At 44.0% G+C, this 20,000-nt stretch overlaps 1 protein-coding gene across 1 annotated transcript in view; it reads right to left on the bottom strand.

Moving 5' to 3' along the window:
* The window catches only part of LOC128647598 (uncharacterized), a 386,767-nt gene that overhangs the window by 365,676 nt on the left and 1,091 nt on the right, over window positions 1–20,000 (bottom strand). Inside the window, exon 2 of the mRNA XM_053700355.1 lies at window positions 17,553–17,837. Coding sequence (XP_053556330.1) covers window positions 17,553–17,837 — 285 coding nt within the window. The remainder of the gene's footprint in view (window positions 1–17,552; window positions 17,838–20,000) is intronic.

A 20,000-nucleotide genomic window follows, 5' to 3' on the forward strand; every position in this document is an offset into this window, starting at 1 on the left:
TATCAGACTGTGCATTGTAAAGTGATTGTAGCAGTACCTGGTTTTGAAGGGGAAAAAAAAAAAAGATGAACATTTAAAATACAGCAGCATCTGAAAACTTTGAACTGAGTGTTTACAATTGTGCACTGTTTGAGGTGTGATAGTGGGGCATGTGAATACTCTATGGGCAATAAGGTGAATATCTAAGCCTGTGATATTTAAGCCAGAATATCTGGGCACTAAGTAATTCCAGAGAAATGTAGCTGCAGTCACAAGTTTAAGCACACATCTACTTCCCCTCCCCCGCTGTAGAAAAAAAATCCTTAGACTCCTCAGACAACAAGGAAGAAGGGAGAAGAGATTAGTTTTGGGCCCATCTGTATGAACATTCAGAGTGTAACTATTTGGTTAACCAACAAAAAGGGTGTGTGAGTGGCTGCTACAAAATCAAAGGGGGCTGGGTCTGCAATCTTTTTACTGGCTAAAGAGAATGTGAACTTTTGTTAAACCAGGCTGACTATAAAGCTGCTCTGCAACTCTTCACTAGTGATGTTGCGAATAGTTCGCCGGCGAATAGTTCCCGGCGAACATAGCTTGTTCGTGTTCGCCTCGGCGGGCGAACATATGCGATGTTCGATCCGCCCCCTATTCATCATCATTGCCTAAACTTTGACCCTGTATCTCACAGTCAGCAGGCACATTCCAGCCAATCAGCAGCAGACCCTCCCTCCCAGACCCTTACACTTCATGGACAGCAGCCATTTTAGATTCATTCAGAAGCTGCATTGCTAGTGAGAGGAGGGACAGTGTAGCTGCTGCTAATTTAATAGGGAAATCGATAGCTAGGCTAGTGTATTCAGTGTCCACTACAGTCCTGAAGGACTCATCTGATCTCTGCACCCCAAAAAGCCCTTTTTAGGGCTAGAACATCTTTTTTTTTTTTTTGTAATCTAATTGCATTTGCCTGCCTGTCAGCATGTGTCAGGCTCACAGCATATACTGTGCCTACTTGCTCAGTGCCACCACTCATATCTGGTGTAACATTAGTGTACATTTAAAAAAAAATAATAATTTTGTGTGCTAGTGTAATGTAATTGCAGTGCCAGCCTGCCACTGCCAGCCTGTGTGTCAGACTCACAGCATATACTGTGATTAATTGCTCAGTGCCACCAATCATATCTGGTGTAACATTAGTGTAAATTTAAAACAAAATAACTTTTACATCAGTCTGCTAGTGTAATGTAATTGCATTTGCCAGGCCAGCCTGCCACTGACAGCCTGTGTGTCAGGCTCACAGCATATACTGTGCCTACTTGCTCAGTGCCACCACTCATATCTGGTGTAACATTAGTGTAAATTTAAAAAAAAAAAAAACTTTGTCTGCTAGTGTAATGTAATTGCAGTGCCATCCTGCCACTGCCAGCCTGTGTGTCAGGCTCACAGCATATACTGTGCCTACTTGCTCAGTGCCACCACCACTCATATCTGGTGTAACATTAGTGTAAATTTAAAACAAAAAAACTTTTGTCTGCTAGTGTAATGTAATTGCAGTTGCCAGGCCAGCCTGCCACTGACAGCCTCACAGCATATACTGTGCCTACTTGCTCAGTGCCACCACTCATATCTGGTGTAACATTAGTGTAAATTTAAAACCAAAAAATGTTTACATCACTGTGCTAGTGTAATGTAATTGCAGTTGCCAGGCCAGCTTGCAACTGCCAGCCTGTGTGTCAGGCTCACAGCATATACTGTGCCTACTTGCTCAGTGCCACCACTCATATCTGGTGTAACATTAGTGTAAATTAAAAAAAAAAAAAAAACTTTGTCTGCTAGTGTAATGTAATTGCAGTTGCCAGGCCAGCCTGCCACTGTCAGCCTGTGTGTCAGGCTCACAGCATATACTGTGCCTACTTGCTCAGTGCCACCACTCATATCTGGTGTAACATTAGTGTAAATTTTTTAAAAAAAAACTTTGTCTGCCAGTGTAATGTAATTGCAGTGCCAGCCTGCCACTGCCAGCCTGTGTGTCAGGCTCACAGCATATACTGTGCCTACTTGCTCAGTGCCACCACCACTCATATCTGGTGTAACATTAGTGTAAATTTAAAACAAAAAAAAACTTTTGTCTGCTAGTGTAATGTAATTGCAGTTGCCAGGCCAGCCTGCCACTGCCAGCTTCACAGCATATACTGTGCCTACTTGCTCAGAGCCACCACTCATATCTGGTGTAACATTAGTGTAAATTTAAAACAAAAAAACTTTTACATCAGTGTGCTAGTGTAATGTAATTGCAGTTGCCAGGAAAGCCTGCCACTGCCATCCTGTGTGTCAGGCTCACAGCATATACTGTGCCTACTTGCTCAGTGCCACCACTCATATCTGGTGTAACATTAGTGTAAATTAAAAAACAACAACTTTGTCTGCTAGTGTAATGTAATTGCAGTTGCCAGGCCAGCCTGCCACTGCCAGCCTGTGTGTCAGGCTCACAGCATATACTGTGCCCACTTGCTCAGTGCCACCACAACTCATATCTGGTGTAACATTAGTGTAAATTTAAAACAAAAAAAACTTTTGTCTGCTAGTGTAATGTAATTGCAGTTGCCAGGCCAGCCTGCCACTGCCAGCCTCACAGCATATACTGTGCCTACTTGCTCAGTGCCACCACTCATATCTGGTGTAACATTAGTGTAAATTTAAAACAAAAAAACTTTTACATCAGTGTGCTAGTGTAATCTAATCGCAGTTGCCAGGCCAGCCTGCCACTGCCAGCCTGTGTGTCAGGCTCACAGCATATAATGTGCCTACTTGCTCAGTGCCACCACTCATATCTGGTGTAACATTAGTGTAAATTTAAAACAAAAAAACTTTTACATTAGTCTGCTAGTGTAATGTAATTGCAGTTGCCAGGCCAGCCTGCCACTGCCAGCCTGTGTGTCAGGCTCACAGCATATACTGTGCCTACTTGCTCAGTGCCACCACTCATATCTGATGTAACAGTAGTGTAAATTTAAAAATAAAAAAATGTTTACATCAGTCTGCCAGTGTAATCTAATTGCAGTTGCCAGTCCAGCCTGCTGCTGCCAGCCTGTGTGTCAGGCTCACAGCATATACTGTGCCTACTTGCTCAGTGTCACCACCACTCATATCTGGTGTAACATTAGTGTAATTTAAAAAAAAAAAAAAACTTTTACATCAGTCTGCTAGAGTAATCTAATTGCAGTTGCCAGGCCAGCCTGCCACTAGTGCCAGCGTGTGTGTCAGGCTCACAGCATATACTGTGCCCACTTGCCCAGTGCCACCACTCATATTATCTTGTTTAATAGTAGTGTAACTGTACATTTTAAAAATAAAAAAACTATTTTGACTGTGAAACATCAGTCTGCTTTTTTGTGTCAGGCTCACAGAGTATACTGTGCCCACTTGCCCAGTGCCACCACTCATATTATCTTGTTTAATAGTAGTGTAAGTGTACATTTTAAAAATAAAAAAACTATTTTGAATGTGAAACATCAGTCTGCTTTTTTGTGGCAGGCTCACAGTGTATACTGTGCCCACTTGTCCAGTGCCACCACTCATATTATCTTGTTTAATAGTAGTGTAAGTGTACATTTTAAAAATAAAAAAAAACTATTTTGACTGTGAAACATCAGTCTGCTTTTTTGTGTCAGGCTCACAGCGTATACTGTGCCCACTTGTCCAGTGCCACCACTCATTTAAAAAATAAATAAAATAAAAAATTTGACTGTGAAACATCAGTCTGTTTTTTTGTGTCAGGCTCACAGCGTATACTGTGCCCACTCACAGTAACTTGCACGCATAGTAGCACTAATAAAAAAAAAATGACAGGCAGAGGCAGGCCAACCCGCAGGGGACATCGTGGTCGTGGTGCTGTGATTCCCTTTGGCCATAGAATAATGCTAAGTGTTAGGCCACGTACCATGAACATAAAAAGTTCTGAGGAAATAGTTGACTTTATAACACAGGACACCCAATCTTCTACAGCTTCCGCTCGTAACCTTGACGCACCATCCTCCTCCAGCTTAGTTTCGGGCACCTCTCAACTTACCACTCGCCCGCCTGCCGCCACCACCGACACTAGCACCACAGCCGCCTCACTTGATCTGTCAGAGGAGTTATGTACACATCAGTGTGAAGAAATGAGTGATGCTCAACCTTCATTGACAGAGAATGTAGATAACTGTGATATGTCTCAGTCAGGCAACATTACAGACATGGACGACGCACGGTGTGATGATGATGATGATGTTGTACCCGCTGCTTCTTCCGTTGTTTAGTTGTCGGATACAAGTGAAGGGGTTGATGATGACGATGCATCCGTGGATGTCACGTGGGCGCCGGGTAGAAGAGAAGAAGAACAGGGGGAAAGTTCAGATGGGGAGACAGAGAGGAGCAGGAGGAGGAGACGAGTTGGAAGCAGGGGGAGGTCGTTGCAAGGAGCTAGTGGCACAGTCAGACAGCATGCATCGGCACCCGGGGTCAGCCAGACAGCACGCCAATCAACGCATGCTGTTGCCACCACTAGAATGCTGTCATTGCAGAGCATAGCAGTGTGGCATTTTTGTATATGTCTGCCTCTGACAACAGCAATGCCATTTGCAACCTGTGCCAAAAGAAACTGAGTCGTGGGAAGTCCAACACCCACCTAGGTACAACTGCTTTGCAAAGGCACATGATCTCACATCACAAACACCTATGGGATCAACACATGAGGGCAAGCAGCACACAAACTCAAAGCCGCCATCCTCCTCCTGGTCCAGCATCTTCAGCCACGTCAACCACTGCTGTGCTCCTTGCCCCCTCTCAACCATCCGCCACTCCGTCTCTCTTCCGGAGCAGTTCCTGCTCATCTGCCCACAGTCAGGTGTCTGTCAAGGACATGTTTGAGCGTAAGAAGCCAATGTCACAAAGTCACCCCCTTGCCCGACGTCTGACAGCTGGCTTGTCTGAACTCTTAGCCCGCCAGCTTTTACCATACAAGCTGGTGGAGTCTGAGGCGTTCAAAAAATTTGTAGCTATTGGGACACCGCAGTGGAAGGTACCCGGCCGAAATTTCTTTACACAAAAGGCAATCCCCAACCTGTACTCGATTGTGCGAAAGGAAGTAATGGCATGTCTGGCACACAGTGTTGGGGCAAGGGTCCATCTGACCACTGATAGCTGGTCTGCAAAGCATGGTCAGGGCCGGTATATCACCTACACTGCGCATTGGGTAAACCTGCTGACGGCTGGCAAGCATGGAATGCCTGGCTCTGCAGAGGAGTTGGTGACACCGCCACGACTTGCAGGCAGGCCTGCTGCCACCTCCTCTACTCCCATTCTCTTCCATAACCTCCTCAGCTGAGTCCTCTTCTGCTGCTGCGTCTTGCTCTACATCAATGGCACCCCCCCAGGTACTATTCCACATCCCGGATACGGCAGTGTCACGCTGTCTTGGGGTTGACTTGCCTGAAAGCAGAGAGTCACACCGCAGCAGCACTCCTGTCTGCCCTGAACGCACAGGTGGATAAGTGGCTGACTCCACACCAACTGGAGATCGGCAAAGTGGTTTCTGACAATGGAAGTAATTTGGTGGCGGCATTGAAATTGGGCAAGTTGACACATGTGCCGTGCATGGCACATGTGTGTAATCTGATTGTACAACGCTTTGTGCATAAGTACCCAGGCTTACAGGATGTCCTGAAGCAGGCCAGGAAGGTGCGTGGCCATTTCAGGCGTTCCTACACGGCCATGGCGCACTTGTCAGATATCCAGCGGCGAAACAACCTGCCAGTGAGGCGCTTGATTTGCGACAGCCCGACATGTTGGAATTCAACACTCCTAATGTTCGAATGCCTGCTTCAACAAGAAAAAGCCGTTAACGAGTATTTGTATGACCGGGGTGCTAGGACAGCCTCTGGGGAGCTGGGAATTTTTTTGCCACGTTACTGGACGCTCATGCGCAATGCCTGTAGGCTCATGCGTCCTTTTGAGGAGGTGACAAACCTAGTCAGTCACACCGAAGGCACCATCCGCGACATCATACCATTTGTTTTCTTCCTGGAGAGTGCCCTGCGAAGAGTGCTGGATCAGGCCGTAGATGAGCGTGAAGAGGAAGAGGAAGAGTTGTGGTCACAATCATCACCACCAGAAACAGCCTTATCAGCATCACTTGCTGGACCAGCGGCAATGCAGGAAGAGGATTGTGAGGAAGAGGAGTCAGAGGTGGAATGTGGCTTTGAGGATGAGGAGGAAGACCAAGCACAACAGGCATCCCAGGGTGCTGGTTGTCACCTATCTGGTACCCGTGGTGTTGTATGTGGCTGGGGGGAAGAAGATACCTTCAGTGAGATCACAGAGGACGAGGAACGGGACATGAGTAGCTCGGCATCCAACCTTGTGCAAATGGGGTCTTTCACGCTGTCGTGCCTGTTGAGGGACACTCGTATAAAAAAGCTGAAGGAGAACGACCTGTACTGGGTGTCCACGCTACTAGACCCCCAGTATAAGCATAAAGTGCCTGAAATGTTACCGAATTCACGCAAGTCGGAAAGGATGGAGCAGTTCAAAAATAAATTAAAAACTATGTTTTACACAGCGTATAAGGGTGATGTCACAGCACAACGGGAATCTAACAGGGGAAGAGATGAAAGTAATACTCCTCCTCCCACAACCATGCCAGCAAGGACAGGACATTTTACAGACGTCTTGTTGATGGAGGACATAAGGACCTTTTTAACTCCTATGCATCGCCACAGCCCTTCGGGGTCCAGCCTCAGAGAACGACTCAACCGACAGGTAGCAGACTACCTCGGCTTAACTGCAGATGTCGACACTCTGAGGAGCGATGAACCCCTTGACTACTGGGTGTGCAGGCTTGACCTGTGGCCTGAGCTATCACAATTTGCCATAGAACTTCTGGCCTGCCCCGCTTCAAGTGTCCTGTCGGAAAGGACCTTCAGTGCAGCAGGAGGTATTGTCACTGAGAAGCGAAGTCGCCTAGGTCAAAAAAGTCTTGATTACCTCACCTTTATTAAGATGAATGAGGGATGGATCCTGAAGGGACTGACATTGGGCGATACATTTGATTAAAAAAGGCCTGATGAGATGAGCTGCCTTGGGCTAAAAATGGTCCACATGCTGCTGTATTTTATCTCCGAATGCAGGATGACTTGCGTGACTTATCCGCCACCAACTAGGGTTCATGCCGCCATGTTTTAGGGCACTTTCTGCCAGGGAAACAAACATCAATTTTTATGGCCACTGCTACAGCAGCGTCTGCAACAATACCTAATTTTTCAGGCATGTGTACATGCCAAATTTTTCTGGCCTCTGGTGCTGCACTTTGGCTTCAAAAATCAAACCAAAAAAAAAGGCACATAACAGGGATTAAACAGGGAATAGTACTACTTAACACACCACTCCTATCTGGTGGCACATTAGATTGCACGCACAGTGCCCCAAATTTGAAGTAGGAGGACCGACAAAGCTTCTTTTTCCATCTCCCGGTTCCTAAAATCCATGCCATATACAAGTCCCCTGATAGGGGACGTAACAGGGATTAAATTGATAAGAATAGTACTACTTAACACACAACTCATATCTGTTGTCAAAGTAGCTTGCACTCATAGTACCACTAATCAAAAAAAAAATGACAGGCAGAGGCAGGCCACCCCGCAGGGGCCATCGTGGTTGTGGTGTTGTGATTCCCTTTGTCCCTAGAATAATGCCCAGTGTTCAGAGGCCACGTACCCTGAACTCGAAAACTTCGGAGCACATAGTTGACTGGCTAACACAGGACACCCAATCTTCTACAGCTTCCGTTCGGAACCTTGACGCGGTGTCTGTCAAGGTGTCTGTCAAGGACATGTTTGAGCATAAGAAGCCAATGTCACAAACTCACCCCCTTGCCCGGCGTCTGACAGCTGGCTTGTCTGAACTCTTAGCCCGCCAGCTTTTACCATACAAGCTGGTGGAATCTGAGGCCTTCCAAAAATTTGTAGCTATTGGGACACCGCAGTGGAAGGTACACGGCCAAAATTTCATAAATCAATGCCATATACACGTCCCCTGATGGGGGACGTAACAGGGATTAAACTGATAAGAATAGTACTACTTAACACACCACTCATATCTGGTGGCACAGTAGATTGCACGTGCAGTGCCCCAAATTCAGAGCCTCGGGCCCCGCAACTGCCTCTGGGAACCTTACCATGGGTAATTCTCTGTCTGGGAAATTATCTATCAAATCTATCTATCGTATCTATCATCAAATGTATCTATTGCATCTATTGATCTATCTATCTAATCTATGTATCTATCGATCTCGTGGCCGGACCGACCAAGCATTTTCTTCCATCTCCCGGTTCCTAAAATCATCTCCGGGTTCCTAAAATCGATGCCATACCTGTACTCGATTGTTTAAAAGGAAGTAATGGCATATGGGGTCTTTCATGCTGTAGTGCCTGTTGAGGGACCCTCGTATAAAAAAGCTGAAGTAATACTCCTCCTCCCACGACCACGCCGGCAAGGACAGAATGCTTTACAGACGTCTTGTTGATGGAGGACATGCAGAGCTTTTTAAGTCCTATGCATCGCCACAGCCCTTTGGGGTCCAGCCTCAGAGAACTACAAAAATCCATGCCATATACATGTCCCCTGATAGGGGACGTAACAGGGATTAAACTGATAAGAATAGTACTACTTAACACACCACTCATATCTGATGGCACAGTAGATTGCAAGCGCAGTGCCCCAAATTCAGAGCCTCGGGCCCTGCAAATGCCTCTGGGAACCTTACCATGGGTCCCAGACCGCCCGTCTTGTAATTCTCTGTCTGGGAAATTATCTATCTATCAAATCTATCTATCTATCTATCTATCTATCGTATCTATCATCAAATGTATCTATTGCATCTATTGATATATCTATCTAATGTATGTATCTATCTATCTCGTGGCCGGACCGACCAAGCATCTTTTTCCATCTCCCGGTTCCTAAAATCATCTCCGGGTTCCTAAAATTGATGCCATATACATGTCCCCTGATAAGGAACGTAACAGGGATTAAACTGATAAGAATAGTACTAGTTAACACACCACTCCTATCTGGTGGCACATTCAATTGCACGCGCAGTGCCCCAAATTGGAAGTAGGAGGACCGACCAAGCTATCCCCAACCTGTACTCGATTGTTTAAAAGGAAGTAATGGCATATGGGGTCTTTCATGCTGTCGTGCCTGTTGAGGGACCCTCGTATAAAAAGGCTGAAGGAGAATGACCTGAACTGGGTGTCCAAGCATCTTTTTCCATCTCCCGGTTCCTAAAATCATCTCTGGGTTCCTAAAATCGATGCCATACCTGTACTCGATTGTGCAAAAGGAAGTAATGGCATATGGGGTCTTTCATGCTGTTGTGCCTGTTGAGGGACCCTCGTATAAAAAGGCTGAAGGAGAACGACCTGTACTGGGTGTCCAAACATCTTTTGCCATCTCCCGGTTCCTTAAATCATCTCCGGGTTCCTACAATCGATGCCATACCTATACTCGATTGTTTAAAAGGAAGTAATGGCATATGGGGTCTTTCATGCTGTCGGGCCTGTTGAGGGACCCTCGTATAAAAAGGCTGAAGGAGAACGACCTGTACTGGGTGTCCAAGCATCTTTTTCCATCTCCCGGTTCCTAAAATCATCTCCGGGTTCCTAAAATTGATGCCATACCTGTACTCGATTGTTTAAAAGGAAGTAATGGCATATGGGGTCTTTCATGCTGTCGTGCCTGTTGAGGGACCCTCGTATAAAAAGGCTGAAGGAGAATGACCTGTACTGGGTGTCCAAGCATCTTTTTCCATCTCCCGGTTCCTTAAATCATCTTCGGGTTCCTAAAATTGATGCCATATACACGTCCCCTGACGTAACAGGGATTAAAATGATAAGAATAGTACTAGTTAACACACCACTCCTATCTGGTGGCACATTAGATTGCACGCGCACATCTGATCTGGTGAGGAATAGATAATCAGGCCCTTAGAGTTTCACAATTTGCAGTAAAAGAGTGCTTGCCGGGGGGCGGAGCCGGTAGCGGTTAAGATGGCCGCATAAATTCTGACCTCCGAGTAAGCCTATATCATTTAGAGGCATGATTGCCATCACATCTGGTCTTTTTAGAGCTAATAGGGCATCGGTAGTCTGCTCTATACTAGCACAACCTGGGCAAGTGTCATTTGGGTCCTGTGAGCCACTCGCCGAAATGCTACAGCCATTTCAGATCGAGGAGGAGCAAGGCCGCACTGATGGATCAATAATCAAACATAAAACTTCTCCGACACAGCCTTGGATGTTATGAGAGCGGAGCAGAGTGCCATCTCCTATTGTCAGATGACATAATACTCGGTAAGAGATCGACTAGCACATACTTCTGTGATCGGATGTAAAAGGGACATATCAGCCTCAGAACCAAGGTCACCCTTATAGGACACTGTCAGCAATTTAGTTAATAACGGCTCACTCAACGGAGGTGCTAAGGTGTCATCTAAAGTACAGTGGAACAGGCATCATTATAAAAGAGGCATATATACACATTAATGAGTGCGCTATCCCCACCGGTCACAGAAAACCTCCTAGGCCTTAAAAAAGTGTTCATGCATGCTGGTTAAGGAGATACAACAGTCAGAGCAAAGGGCCTCAAACAGCTAAATTTTATCTGCCTCCCACACAACAGTAAAGAATCCACTTCAAAAGTAACTACACTTCATAGGATAAGGCCTATATACACTGTGTGGTACAGATCTAGCTCAGCACCTGCTGTGGTCAAGGGGACATAATATTTGCAACTCATTGGGGCACTGTAACTGATATAATTAAAGAGACATACACTAGAAAGAAACAGCCTTTAACAAATGGCCTCCAAGAGAACCGCCAGGACAGACAGATTATCTAAGCCATCAATAAACAACAATTCCTCGGTGGCCTCATACTTTAATCCGTCTGAGGGTGCCAATATATCAGTATCCCAAACTTCTTCGTCAGAGATGACCTCCCCACAAGCTCAGGTGTCACACCTGTCCTCACAATCACCCAATGTGGTACAAATACCCTTGACTATACTGTCCACTTTACAATCCAAGCAGGATATGGCGGATATAGTGCGAGATTGAGTTCACGAAAAACTTGCTGACCTAAAGCAAGACATCAATGCAATAGGTTTTAGAGTGGAGGTGCTGGAAGACAATAATGACTCATTCAGAGAAGATATCGAAGGTTTACAATCCAAAGCAGAAACTTTTACCTCCACTATTGAGAATCTCCACTCCAAAATCGAGGATTTAGAGAATAGGAGCAGGAGGAATTTAAGGATTAGGGGGGTACCCAAATCAGTCCTTCCTAAGGATTTTCCCACGTATCTCCCTGCTCTATTCAATCACCTCAGAGGGAATGCTTCAAAAGAGGAGATCCCATGGGACAGGGCACATAGAGCTCTTAGAGCTAGACCTCCAGATTCTGCCCCCCTAGGGATATCATCATTAAATTAAAAAAATATAGGGACAAGGAAGAACTCCTTAATCTTTCACGAAAAAAACAGCCAATTAGGTTTAGAGGGACGGTGATACAATTTTATGCAGATCTTTCACAAAGAACTTTACAAAAACGCAAGGAATTTGCACCACTAACTCAAATACTACGTAATAAATGCATTCCGTACAGATGGGGATTCCCCACACATCTTCTAGTCATTCATGAAGATAGAAGAGTAATTTGTGATGATATAACAGATGCAGTAAAATTCTGTGAAATCCTGAATGTAGACCCACCGGATGTGAGCAACCATTCCTCTCCGGGACCTCCAACTAACACTCAACAACGAAACCGAAACAACTGGTCTCTCACACCAGCTAAACCACAAAAGCGTCCTTTATCTGCACAAAATCTGGAAGCTGGACTATAATCATCTATGGAATCAAGTCTATGTCCACCCTCATACTCTACTCTTCTCGGTTTAACTACCGCTAAATTCGTTACTAGACAGTGGACTGATCTCTATATTCCTTTATAGTGAACAGGACACTTGCTTGAAGGAAATAAAATCTACCATGAACTTCCGATGCGTGAGTATGTGTATGTATATAGTCAATTCATGCTAAAACGACATACAGTGTTGTTTATAGAGACATTCTGTGAACTCTGTGGTCAGACTAACTCCGCCTAGTAGAAGTCATGATCAATATGAACATTTTAGTTACGTTAAATGTTCAATGTAAATGTTTTTCTATGCATACTTTGTTCTCAGATATAGTATTTTTTACTATTTCTCACCAAATGCCAACATAGTTTGTAAGATAGGCTTACATTTGTATCCCCTTCTTAATTTTGTTATTTGCCTCTTCTTCACGTTGGTTTAAAGGTTGTTACTTTGCCTGCACTAATGGTTTATACATGGTTTTCAAATACAGCCCCATGGCTGACTGAGTCAGGAGTTGAAAGTTTTAGTTATTTTTATGATTCTTTTAGTTGTGTTGTTAAGCACAGGTTACTACAAATACAACTGTTTTGTGATGCTTTAGGATTTTCAAGCTTAATGTATGCTCATGTTTCATATATGCAATCTACAACAAATGTGCCCAAAAATGATACTATTTGTGAAATGACTTAATGGCCTCTAAACAAAAAATATTTCCTCTCACAATTATATCCCAAAATGTTAAGGGATTTCTTTCACCTTGTAAAAGATCAAAAGCACTATCAGACCTACACAAGAGAAAAGCTGACATTGTTTTTCTGCAGGAGACACACTTTAAGAAATCACAGATCCTTAAGTACTTCGGTACACACTACACACAACATTTCCATAACACTGCGCCAACTAAACACTGCGGAGTTAGTATCCTAATTCGTAAACATATCCCTTTCTCCGTCCTACAGACAGCCAAAGATAGTGAGGGCAGATTTCTGGGAATAGCAGGTTTATTGTATGGTAATCCAGTTACACTGATTAATGTTTACGCTCCTAACATTCACCATCTGCCCTTCTTTAAGACCATGTTCCGGAAACTACTTGACATTTCTAAAGGTCCAATATTTCTTGGTGGAGATTTTCATTTTCATTTTAAGCCAGCAAAAGACTCTTCTAACCCCCAACCTAGAACTTCAAAACACACTTTGTCTTATTTATGGAAGGCATTGAGAGATTATAATATGTATGACATTTGGCGATTCACCCTACCACAAAAGACTACACTTTTTATTTGCATCCCTCACAATCCTACAGCAGGCTAGATTATATATTAACTGACCAACCAGGGCTATCCTTAATAACAAACTCCTTTATCACACCTACATCCTGGTCTGACCACTCAGCGGTCACAGTACAGATAGCATGGCCAAACATGCCTACTAATCCTTATATCTGGAGACTTGATAACTCACTGCTAACTCACCAACCTTTTCTAGAACACTTATCTAAAGCAATAGTAGAATTCTTCCAAATTAACAATAACTTAGTAAAGGATCCATTTGTTGTCTGGGAAGCACATAAATGTACCCTCCGGGGTGAGTTTATAAAATATAAAGCCCAACTTCAAAAAACTTCTAGACAACGCTACTCAAAACTAACCTCCGATTTAGCAAATATGGAATACTCACACAAAAAAGACCCCAAAAATGCTATTATTCTACAGGAAATCAGTAAAATTAGAGATCAGTTAGAAATCTTTCTTGCACTGGAACATCAAAAAATATCCATGAAGTTAAAACAAAAATATTATCAAGAAAGTAATAAAGCCGGGAAGATGCTAGCTAGAACCCTTAAAAGAGTCAGGTTAAAATCGTTCATTCAGAAACTCAAAACTACACAGAATACTGTAGTATTCACAACCCCCGAGATTCTTGACCAGTTTCATGATTATTACTCCAATTTATACAATTTACATGTTAAGGACTCATCAGTAGGCCCAGACTGTGCAACTTTAATTCAAAGCTACTTAGACACATGTGATCTTCCTTCAATATCCCCTGAACAAAGGGAAGCGCTAGAATCTCCAATATCCACAAATGAAATCCTGGCAGCAGTAAAATATTTGTCACCAGATAAAATCCTAGGCCCAGATGGCTTTTCCGCCAAATACTACCAAACATTTGCTTTGATTCTTGTCCCTATCTTACATACCTTATTCAATAATATATCCACCAATACCCAATTCCCTCCCTCGATGTTGGCAGCCCACATTATAGTGCTACCGAAACCGGGGAAATCACCGGATACACCTTCACATTTTCACCCTATTTCACTACTTAATGTTGACACAAAAATGTACGCAAAAATAATAGCAGGTCGTCTGAATAAATTACTTCCCCAGCTGGTACATTACAACCAAGTTGGCTTTACCCCATATAGAGAAGCCAGGGACAATACCATTAAAATACAAACTTTAATAGATTATGCTGCTAAAACAAAAACCCCCACTATCTTCGCGTCCATGGACGCGGAGAAAGCTTTTGATCGCTTAAACTGGAAGTTCCTAGAACAGCTCTTGATTAAACTTGGTTTCCCAGACGCCTTTATACTGAAAATAATGTCCCTATACAGCTCCCCAAATGCAAAAATTAGGTTAAATAATTCACTATCTCCAACATTCTCTATACACAACGGCACTAGGCAAGGAAGCCTGCTGTATCCATTGATATTTGCCTTAGTTATGGAAGCTCTAGCAGCTAGAATTAGAAATAACCAAAAAATAACGGGCTTAACAATTCATGAGAAGGATTATAAAGTTTCTCTATATGCGGACGACGACTTTCTGACTATAACTAATCCGCTCACCTCGCTACCCGAATTACACTCTGAGTTCCAAATCTATGGCAGGTTATCAAATTTTAAAATTAACGCTTCAAAATCAGAATTTATGGGAATAGAGGTCCCTATCTCTACGCTTAATCACATCAACTTTTCATTACAAACTCCAGAAAAACTCCCTAAAGTACCTGGATATTCAAGTTACAAATGATCCTCAGCAAATGTACAATCCCAACTATGCTTGGTCGCATAGAGAATGATCCTTTAGTAGATTGTGATACCTTTTAATGGACAAACAACATCAAGGGTTTTTATTCCATAAATTTTCTACCTCTGAAGAAGAAACCTGTGAGGTGTTGAAACGTTATGGAATTTAAAAAAAACGTTCATTTTGTTGGTCCATTAAAAGGAATCACAATCTACTAAAGTAACAATTTTCAGTATAAAAACCCTGAAAATAAGATGCAACAACATATTTCTTCTTTATTGTAGATAAAATTATTGCAAACATGAACAAAATCAGAGTTTAAAAACATGAAACCTAGGTATTGTAAACGGATTGGTACAGAGCAAAGGATACCCACAGAGTGGGTTTGGAAAACAATTAAATTTGCAGACAAGATTTCTGATATACGGTAGAGATATGTTAATTAAATGCTATTGATAAAAAGCGTATTTGGGGTAGTTAGTTAGTAACAGGCATAGAAAATATTTACTTACAGTGGCCCTTTAACAGAAACACCATTCTATCCATATACAAAACACAGACATTTACCCCATCAATACCTTCAGCATCCATTATTGGTTGCTCAGCGTGATGTTGTAGTAATATTGTTTAAAATGCATATTATATCTAAACCATGAAAGTTTAATTTTGACTTTACTATCCCTTTAATAACAAGCTTGTCTTATTTATCCAGACACTTGTCCCCTATAAAAGTTACATTTTGACTTTACTGTAATTACAAGCTTATCTTACGCCTGTCCCCTTATATAATTATAATTACACTGACACAAATACACCATTCCTATGTTTATTCTTACAGCTCTCTCTGTTACTACAAATGATTCACCAGCTGCTGTATTAATCCTATATTATAAAAGGCCAAGTGTGTTTGTCTGAAGCTGTCATGCGCAGTAGAGACTGCGCGCGGACAAACACACCTGGCCTTCAGCTGCAGAGTAGTGCGCACTGCGGAAGCTGCCTGGTGGGGGCGTGACCGGCGCCGGGCGTGCCGTGATGGGGGCGTGGCTGGCGGGCGTGGCAGACATGACGAGGGGGCATGGCCGGAAGGCATGACAAGGGGGCGTGGTCTCGCGGGAGCGCGCGGGAGGGGCGTGGCCGTCGGGAGAGACCAAAACAGAGGAAGGAAGGAAAGAAAGAAAGCGAGCAGAAGAGGGGGGAAGAGCAAAAGAGGGAAGAGAGTGCAAGAGAGTGGGAGAGAAAGAGGGGGAGAGAGAGGGGGGAGAGAGAGCTCAAAAAGAGAGGGGGGAGAGAGAGAGCTCAAAAGAGAGGGGGGGAGAGAGAGCTTAAAAGAGAGGTGGGAGAGAGAGCGCAAAAGAGGGAGAGAGAGAGAGAGCACAAGAGAGGGGGAGAGAGCGCAAGATAGGGGGAGAGAGCGCAAGAGAGGGGGAGAGAGAGCGCACAAAAGAGGGCGAGAGAGAGAGCTCAAAAGAGAGGGGGGAGAGAGAGCGCAAAATAGAGGGGGAGAGTTTAAAAGAGAGCGCAAAAGAGGGGGAGAGAGCGCAAAAGAGAAGGGGGAGACAGAGTGCAAAAGAGGGAGAGAGAGAGCAAAAGAGGGAGAGAGAGAGCGTAAAAGAGAGGGGGAGAGAGCACAAAAGAGAGGGGGAGAGAGCGCAAAAAAGAGGGGGAGAGAGCGCAAAAAAGAGGGGGAGAGAGCGCAAGGGGGAGAAAGCACAAAAGAGAGGGGGAGAGAGCGCAAAAAAGAGGGGGGAGAGAGCGCAAAAGAGTGGGGGGAGAGAGAGAGCTCAAAAGAGAGGGGGGAGAGAGAGCTCAAAAGAGAGGGGGGGAGAGAGAGCTCAAATCAGAGGGGGGAGAGAGAGTTTAAAAGAGAGGGGGGAGAGTGCACAAAAGAGGGGGAGAGAGAGTGCAAAAGAGAGGGGGAGAGAGCGCAAAAGAGAAGGGGAGAGAGCGCAAAAGAGAAGGGGAGAGAGCGCAAAAGAGGGGAAGAGAGAGTGCAAAAGAGGGGAAGAGAGAGCAAAAGAGAGGGGAAGAGAGAGAGCAAAAGAGAGGGGAAGAGAGAGAGCAAAAGAGAGGGGGGAGAGAGAGCAAAAGAGAGGGGGAGAGAGAGCAAAAGAGAGGGGGGGAGAGAGAGAGAGCGCAAAAGAGGGGGGAGAGAGAGAGCAAAAGAGGGGGGAGAGAGAGAGCAAAAGAGGGGGGAGAGAGCAAAATAGGGGGAAAGAGAGCAAAAGAGGGCGAGAGAGAGCAAGAGGGGGGAGATAGCAGATGAGGGGGGGAAGAGAGAGAGCGAGCAAAAGAGGGGAGAGAGCAAAAGAGGTGGGAGAGAGAGAGCAAAGAGGGGGGAGAGAGAGCACAAGAGGGGAGAGAGAGAGAGCAAAAGAGGGGGGAGAGTGCAAAATAAGGGGGAGAGAGAGAACTCAAAAGAGAGGGGGGAGAGAGAGGGAGCAAGGGTTGGAACCGCGGTACCTAAAAAATTGGCCCGTGTACACGGGCTTTAGGACTAGTAAATATATAAATGATCATTACCGTATATTAATATCCTGCTATATTGTTATATTATCAGCTTATTATGTACAATTAAGTGACTTACTTGAATCGGTTTGTTCCATCAGTCTCACTGCACTTCCCTTCAGGCCATATAAAACTTGTGATGTCACCATCAGAGCCTTCTTCTCTCCATAGCTCTGTATTATAAAGGCTGCTGTATCATAACAATGTGCCTCCTTCAGCTGCTCAGGTGGGATAGCCATCTTCTCATTAAATGTCACTGTCCTTAACTTCTTTTTAAACCACTCAAAATGCTCATCAGTCAGTTTCATCAGAGTACGGAACAGAAGAAACTGGATACTCTTATTTCTAAATATTTTAGACATCACTGCAGAGGGACATATACAAAATATAATATCAGTATCTGATTCACTTATAGTTGCACTTATAACTTATGGCTCATAACGCTGCTTTTTTCCCTAACGCCGGTATTACAAGTCTTGTAAGTATAGGGGCACCGCACACCTTTTAGGCCATCACGCAACATCAGTACCGCACTTTTTAAAAAGTTATTTTTCAATGGGGACTTCCATAGTGTCGGTCTTAGGAGGGTGTAGATTTTGGAAGAAGGGGGGAAATAAAAGAGCTCAGTTTTGGAGAGATTTAGATTAAGGTAGTGAGAGGACATCCAGTATATGAGAAAGATAGTTAGTGACACGGGTTAGCAAGGAAGAAGATGGGTCTGATGCAGAGAGGTATACTGCATTTTCATAGGGGAAGGAGTTTGTAGTGGTTCACACCTTTTTCACTCATAGGGGCCTATTTAACAAGCTCCGTAAGGAGCTTGTGGGCCTGTGTTTCTGGCGAGTCTTCAGACTCGCCAGAAACACAAGTTATGGAGCTGCAGTCTAAAGACCGCTGCTCCATAACCCTGTCCGTCTGCTCTGAGCAGGCGGACAGGAATCGTCACAAGTCAACCCGATCGAGTACGATCGGGTTGATTGACACCTCCTTGCTGGTGGCCCATTGGCCGCGAGTCTGCAGGGGGCGGCGTTGCACCAGCAGCTCTTGCTCAGAGCAGGCGGACAGGTTATGGAGCAGGGGTCTTTAGCAGGCTCGCCAGAAACACGGGCCCTCAAGCTCCATCCAGAGTTTGATAAATTGGCACCTTTATCTTTTAGATGCTGTAGAATGACCTGACCATTGTTTACAATGAGGCGTTTTTATAGTGTGCCATATCAGATGGAGACATCTTATCACCCTTTCTAGCATAGATTAACCCATTGAGTGCTAATGACGGCTCTGAGCCGTCACAGAGTTTCCCACTCTGGTGCTAATGACAGCTCAGAGCCATCATTATCATTCTCCCAACTGGAGGGAGATCTGGGGGCTCCCAACCACTCCTACCCCGGCAATCGGGCCTGCATAGTGACAGGCATCACTGGGGCTTCACGTGATGCACAGTGACGTCACGCACAATGACATGATGACGTCAGTGTGCAACTTTATTTATACTTAACAATGTTAAGTATAGGAGCAGGGGGCATGTTGCTTAGAAGCCTGTATCTCAAGCATCTAAGCAGCTACAGACCCCCAAGACCCACTGTTGGAAAGGTAATCGCCTAACAAAAAAAAATAAAAAATCTTAGCACCCAGGTGGGAAAGTGCTTAGCACTCAAAGGGTTAAAAAAATTAAGATCTTAATTAAAAAATCATACAAACGAATAATGTAATTAGTACACAGGAACACATTGTATTGTTGAAGTGCATTAAAAATTGTAACAAAATTGTTCACCAAAAATCCTATTTCATCAAAAACATAAAATTTGTATGTAAATTTCACTGGAATTAATTGCATGAAATATGCACAGCAAAAATCATCATTTATTTACACTGGATGTGCAAAAAATGCATAGAAATTTGTATTTATAAGTACAAAATAAAAAGTGTAATTCTTGTTTTTTGTAAAATGGGCTGAGCATGGCCGAATATGAAATGAGGTCTCAAATCCCAACGTAATTATCTAAACATTTCTGCCCTAAAGACCTAACTGTTCTGTCTCTCAAACTAAAAGGTGATTAGCTTTTAACAACATACTCAAAATACTTATAACCCTACTAGACAAACACATGCATACAATAACAGAAGAGATTGTAAGATGCTATAAGCCAAAAGCTGCATAATGTGCTTTAGATTGGCTGCAGGATTTCTTTTCTAAAGTATGACCCCTGCTCATTGCTAACTTTGCTCTATGGAGCAAAATTTCCCTTTCCAGCCAACACTATTACTTTACATAGGAGATATCTTGCCACTCGCAGGGACAACCCCTTTTTTAAGATAATTCCACCAGGACAGCCCCTGAGAGGGTCAGCGTGAAAACCCATATCTGATCTGGTGAGGAATAGATAATCAGGCCCTTAGGGTTTCACAATTTGCAGTAAAAGAGTGCTTGCCATATTGGTCCCATAGAGAATGATCCTTTAGTAGATTGTGATACCTTTTAATGGACAAACAACATCAAGGGTTTTTATTCCATACACTTTCTACCTCT

This window comes from Bombina bombina, chromosome 2, assembly GCF_027579735.1.
Source record: "Bombina bombina isolate aBomBom1 chromosome 2, aBomBom1.pri, whole genome shotgun sequence".
In the NCBI taxonomy this organism is placed as follows: Eukaryota; Metazoa; Chordata; class Amphibia; order Anura; family Bombinatoridae; genus Bombina; species Bombina bombina.